General features: G+C 42.4%; 1 protein-coding gene across 1 annotated transcript in view; it reads left to right on the forward strand.

Annotated features, from left to right (window-relative positions):
* The window catches only part of LOC132223550 (uncharacterized protein CXorf49 homolog), a 44,963-nt gene extending 41,426 nt beyond the window's left edge, over positions 1 to 3,537 (forward strand). Inside the window, exon 3 of the mRNA XM_059678675.1 lies at positions 3,393 to 3,537. Within this exon, the coding sequence (XP_059534658.1) occupies positions 3,393 to 3,537 (145 nt within the window). The remainder of the gene's footprint in view (positions 1 to 3,392) is intronic.
* Positions 3,538 to 6,794: the final 3,257 nt, after the last annotated feature.

Below are 6,794 nucleotides of genomic sequence, written 5' to 3' on the forward strand. Positions count from 1 at the left end.
GACCCAAATAAAGAACATCAGAAATGATAGAAGTGAAATAACAACAGACCCCACAGAAATACAAATTACTGTTAAAAAATACTATGAACAACTCTACTCCAACAAAATAGACAACCTGGAGGAAATGGACATAGTCCTAGAAAAATACAACCTTCCAAAACTCAATCAGGAAGAATCTAAAAATCTCAACAGGGCAATAACTATGGAAGAAATTGAAGCAGTCATCAAAAAGCTCCCAGCAAACAAAAGCCCAGGACCAGACAGCTTCACAGGGGAGGTTTACCAAACATTCAAGGAAGAACTAAAACCTATCCTCCTCAGATTACTACAAAAAATCCAAAAGGAAGGAACACTTCCAAGCTCATTGTATGAAGCCAGCATCACTGTAATAACAAAACCAGATAGAGACAACACAATGAAAGAGAATTACAGGCCAATATCCCTCATGAACATAGATGCCAAAATCCTCAACAAAATCTTAGCAATTTGGATCCGGCAGTACATACAACGATCATACACCATGACCAAGTAGGATTTATCCCAGGGATGCGAGTTGGTACAATATCCTCAAATCAATAAACGTGATACATCACATAAACACACTGAGAGAAAAAAAACCACATGGCCATATCAATTGATTCAGAAAAAGCATTTGACAAAATCCAACACCCTTTTTTGATAAAAACTCTCAGCAAGGTAGGAATAGAAGGATCATACCTCAACATAATAAAAGCCATATATGACAAACCCACAGGCAACATCATACTCAACGGTCAAAAACTAAAACCATTTCCCTTAAGAACAGGCACAAGACAGGGATGCCCACTCTCACCACTCCTGTTCGACATAGTACTGGAAGTATGACCCATTGCAATTAGACTAGAAGAAGAAATAAAAGGCATCCAAATTGGAGAAGAAGTAAAACTGTCCTTAGTCGCAGATGACATGATATTGTACATAAGAAACCCTAAAGACTCCGTCAAAAAACTATTAGACTTGATAAATGAATACGGCAATGTAGCAGGATACAAAATTAACGCCAAGAAATCTATGGCATTTCTATACTCCAATAGTGAACTTACAGAAAGAGAAACTAAAAAAAGCAATCCCATTTATTATCACACCAAAAAAATTAAGATCCCTAGGAATAAACCTAACTAAAGATGTAAAGGACATCTACTCAGAAAACTACAGGACATTGAAAAAAGAGATAGAGGAAGACATAAACAAATGGAAGAACATACCGTGTTCATGGATTGGTAGAATCAGCATCATTCAAATGTCCATACTATCCAAAGCAATCTATAAATTCAATGCACTTCCTGTTAAAATACCAATGGCATATTTCACAGGTCTAGAATGAACTCTCCAAAAATTCATCTGGAATAAAAAAAGACCCTAATAGCTGCAGCAATCCTAAGAAAGAAGAACAAAATTGGTGAGATCGCAATACCAGATATCAAGCTGTATTACAAAGCCACTGTTCTCAAAACTGCCTGGTACTGGCACAAGAACAGAAATGTAGATCAATGTAATATAATAGAGAACCCAGAAATCGACCCAAACAACTATGCTCAATTAATATTTGACAAAGGAGGCATGAACATACAACGGTGTCAAGACAATCTCTTTTTATAAATGGTGTTGGGAAAATTGGATTTATACATGCAAAAAAATGAAACTAGACCGCCAACTTACACCATCCACAAAAAATAAACTCAAAATGGATTAAGGACTTAAACATAAGATGAGAAACCATAAAAATACTAGAGGAATCCAGAGGCAGCAAAATAGCATACATGTGCCGAAGCAATTTCTTCACTGATACAGCTCCTAGGGCAATGGAAACTGAAGAGAAAATAAACAAATGGGACTACATCAAAATAAAAAGCTTCTGCACAGCAAAAGAAACCATCAACAAAACAACAAGAACACCCACTGCATGGGAGAACATATTTGCCAATGTTATCACCAATAAGGGTTTAATCTCCAACATTTACAGGGAACGCATACAACGCAACAAAAGGAAGATAAACAACCTAATCAAAAAATGGTCAAGGGACCAAAATGGAAACTTTTCAAAAAAAGACAGAAGAAAGGCCAAGAGACATATGAAAACATGCTCAAAGTCACTACTCATCTGAAAGATGCAAATCAAAACAATGCAGTACCATCTCTGTCCTGTCAGAATGGCTATTATCAACAAATCAAGAAATGACAGTGCTGGTGAGGATGTGGAGTACGGGGAACCCTCATGCACTGCTGGTGGGAATGCAGACTGGTGCAGCCACTGTAGAGAACATTTATGGAGTTCCCTCAAAAAACTAAAAATGGAACTCCCATTTGACCCAGTGATTCCACTTCTAGGAATTTATCCCAAGAAACTAGAAACACCAATCAGAAAGGATATATGTACCCCTATGTTCATAGCAGCACAATTCACCATAGCTAATATTTGGAAACAGCCTAAGTGCCCATCAGCAGATGAGTGGATTAAAAATCAATGGTACATCTACACAATGGAATACTATGCTGCAGTAAAACAGAAAGAATTCTTACCATTTTCAGCAGCATGGATGGATCTGGAAAACATTATGCTAAGTGAAATAAGCCAGTTAGAAAGAGACAAATATCACATGATCTCTCTCATTTATGGAATATAATGAGCATCATAAACTAATTAACAAAAACAGATCCAGAGACAGAGAAGCATCGATCAGACTGTCAAATCCCAGAGGGAAGGTAGGGGAGGGTGGGGGTAATAGAGAAAGATCAACCAAAGGACTTGTAGGCATGCACATAAGCCTAACTAATGGACATAGACAACAGGGGGTTGAGGGCATGAGTTGGGGAGGTTGGGGGTGTTATGGTGGGATAAGGACACATATGTAATACCTTAAATAAATTAATTAATTAAAATGACTCAGTGACACAAGCTGTCATTTCTAGCAATTTTATAAACAGTAGAAAATTCAACAAATTATGGGACAGGCAATTATAGAAATCCAACATCAGCGGCTAAAATCCCAACTTGAAAAACAAAAAGGGGGAATAGTGGAGAAATGTCCTGTAAGTAAACTACATCAAGCCCTAATTACTTTAAGTTTTTTCACTTGTAATGCTGATGGCAAGACACCCATGTAATTACACTGGTGTCAGAATAAGCCAAAGGAAAATGGTCTGGATAAATGGAAAGATCCTGAGTCTGGTTTATGGAAAGGCCCTGACCCCTTGTTAACATTTGGTCTAGGATATGCTTGTGTATTTCCAGAAAATTCCTCCAAGCCCATGTGGATTCCTGCAAGAAATATTAAATTTCAACATGGATCCGAGGAAGGAACTGATCAGATAAATGAAGACCCTGCACCTGGAGTTGCATCCTGTTCTTACAGCTGCAGACAATCGACTACTCCAGCCACAGATAGCAGTAGCTCCAAGCAACACGCTGAAGATAAGGAACGGGAGGAGAATGAGACAGATGACAAACAGTCCGGAGATGACCTGGAGGATGATGAAGAAGACGGTCCAGAAAGCTGAGCCAATTTGTGAGGAGACCAAAACCCCAAGAATGCCTGAGAACGTTTTTCTTGCCATGCTAGCAATCATCAGTTGTGCGGTGATACTACCAGAGGCAAATGGGGAAGTATATTGGACTTATGTTCCTGACCCTCCATGGGTAAGATGCCTTACTTGGGCTGATCCCCCGCCTAGTGTAGTCACCAATAATACCAAGCACCTTGGTCATCCAGGAGGACCACAGGTGGAACAAGGAAGTATATGAGCAAAGTATAATTACACGGGTGTTGCCACCAGCTTCCCTTTTGTATGTCACAGAATCCAACTACTGTTCCTGTGTGTAGAATTAAAAAGAGGTTTCTGGCTAGCATGGACACCAAAGGAGGGGGAAGCAAAAGCCTACATACATCTACTATCACTGCTTGCTCCTGGGGGAGGTACAGAAAATATAACATTACTAAGACATCCCACCACTAAGCCATTATGTAAAAAGTTTTATGAATGGCACCCCACCTAGGAAGAAATTAATTGGCAAGACCATTATAGTGACCACCCCTGCTGGGAGCCGGTCCATCCTTGCTGCTTGACACAGTCGCTGCAGGGAAGAAACATCTGCACAGCATATGTTTCAAGGGACCTGGCGTATATGGCATACTATTCTTAATATGTTTGCTCACCTTCTTGGCGCTATGTGTTTTTTTGTGTGTGTTTTTTTTAAATATATTTTATTGATTTTTTACAGAGAGGAAGGGAGAGAGATAGAGAGTTAGATACATCGATGAGAGAGAAACATCGATCAGCTGCCTCCTGCACACCTCCTACTGGGAATGTGCCCGCAACCAAGGTACATGCCCTTGACCGGAATCGAACCTGGGACCTTTCAGTCTGCAGGCCGACGCTCTATCCACTAAGCCAAACCAGTTTCGGCTTGGTGCTATGTGTTTTAACCAAGGTCACCTCTCCAAGAAAGGTTGTTTCCCCAGGTAGGGATTTCCCCCTGAAGTTATGGGGGGGGGGGGATAAAACCCCTTAACTAAGTGCCAGGTGGGTAGTTAATCACTTTAACTACGAACAATCACGCTTAAGCTACATAATCTTTACTCCCTGGAATGGAGATAAGAAACACCCTAACCTTTGGAATACAGATTGATAGGATTGCAATCAACTGGTATAAATACAGATGTAACAAGACAACAGGACTCAGAACCTAGAGACAGAACCTATCCAGAGAACATGGCAAAAGATCCTGGACTGAACCTGACTACAGAAATTGGCAAGAGAACCTGATTAGAACCTGGTGACTGAACCTGGCTGGAGAACCTAGCAAGAGAACATGGACACAGAACCTGGCTGGAGATCCTAACCAGAACTTTGCTGGAGATCCTGACCAGAACTTGGCTAGAGATCCTGGCTATGCTGCTGATCAACTGAATGCTGTCTCTGTGTCATTCCTTCTTCGTCGACTCCGTGCACAACTTTGGGGACCCCTGGACCTGCTGGGGATGGACCCCAGCATCTGGCGCCCAAACAGGGACCCCTAGGTAAGTGCCCCGCACTCAGGACGGATAGGACTCCACCGTAGGAAGAGGTTGGATAGTCTTCGCCTACTCCGTCCACACCTTTGGGAACCCCTGGAACAGGATTCCCCTAGGTAAGCCCCCCCTTGTGAACTCCCCACACTCAGGATGGATAGGACTCCACCAGGGTGCTTCAGACCCCCCTATAGAGGATAAGTAGGGTAAGAAGGTGGATAGTACAGAACTTAGATTGAGAAGATGTGCCATACTGAGTCCAAAGAAAGAAGACTCTGTATTGATCTTTAGATTAAGAAGATGTGCCATACTGAGTCTAAAGAAAAAAGACTCTGTATTGATCTTTTAACACATATGCTTGCTAGCAGAGGAGTTAAGGTTACGCCCAGTCAGATGGAACATTTTATACAAGAAGTATGTCCATGCTTTTCTGAGGAAGGAAAGGTAAATGTAAAGGCATGGGAGAAAGTAGGCCCAAGGAGCCTTATCCTTAACCCCACTGCAGCCTTTCCACCCCGGGAAAGTGCAGGATTGGCAAGCTCTCCCTGGGATGATAGATCAGGACTCAGGTAATAGTGGAAAGTGCCAATCCTACTCTTAAAATGGATACAAGAGAGCATTTGGGGTTTTTCTTTTTAATGCCTGCTTTGCATTGAGTAAATACATTACGTGCATCACCACAATGGACCCAGAGAAGCTCCTTGTCCCATCGTTCCAAAGTCTTAGAGTTTCCCCAATGACAGAAAAGCAGAAAAAAGAAGAAAAGAAAGGCTATGCAAGGGACTGAGGTGCCAACATGGGGTCAGCTGAAGAAGTTAACAACTGAGGCCCAACAGATGGTACAAAAGCAAGAAGTGGAAGCTACTCTCTCAGCCAAGTCTGAGGACTCTGAGTAAATCAGCAAAAGAAACTTTCATTTAGTAGAAACTCACTTATTTCGTCAAATGGAAAGACTTAATTTACAGGAGCCTGGAAGGGACCTGATGTACTTTTAACCTGGGGGAGAGGAGATGCTTGTATATTTCCACAGGATGCAGACTCACCTGTGTGGATTCCAGACCATCTAATCTAACCTTATGTCCCACCACCCTCCGTCTCCTCCTCCTCCTCCTCCTCCTCCTCCTCCTCCTCCTCCTCCTCCTCCTCCCCGGTATTATCCATATCGCCAACCCAGAGGGCACAGCTGACTCCTCCCTGGACACCGACACCACCACCAAGCACAGCCCTGATGGACCCTTTGATGCAGCCCTTCAACTCGCTGACGCTTCGGGAAGCCCACCACCAATGATGCTGCCCGTAGCCAGATTAACAAGGACAACCAAACCCCCGACTTGAGGACAGCTGAAATCCCTTGACTAAAGAGGCCAGCAACCTTCTACAGGAACAAGGCTCCTTGTGCAATCTATCCACTATGTTTATAGGTATGCTCGCTATCATTGCTTGTCAGTCATCTTCTGAGTCTTAAACACCCCAATCTGAGAGGTGGCCGCTGATTTACATGCGCTATCATTAAAAAAATAAAAAAGGGGGAATTTGCTGGGAGCCAATCCATCCTTGCTGCTTGACACAGTCGCTGCAGGGAAGAAACATCTGCACAGCATATGTTTCAAGGGACCTGGCATATATGGCATACTGTTCTTAATATGTTTGCTCACCTTCTTGGCGCTATGTGTTTTAACCAAGGTCACCTCTCGGAAAAATTTTGTTTCCCCAGGTAGGGATATCCCCCTGAAGTTAGGGGGGGGA

This window comes from Myotis daubentonii, chromosome X (genome assembly GCF_963259705.1).
Source record: "Myotis daubentonii chromosome X, mMyoDau2.1, whole genome shotgun sequence".
NCBI lineage: Eukaryota > Metazoa > Chordata > Mammalia > Chiroptera > Vespertilionidae > Myotis > Myotis daubentonii.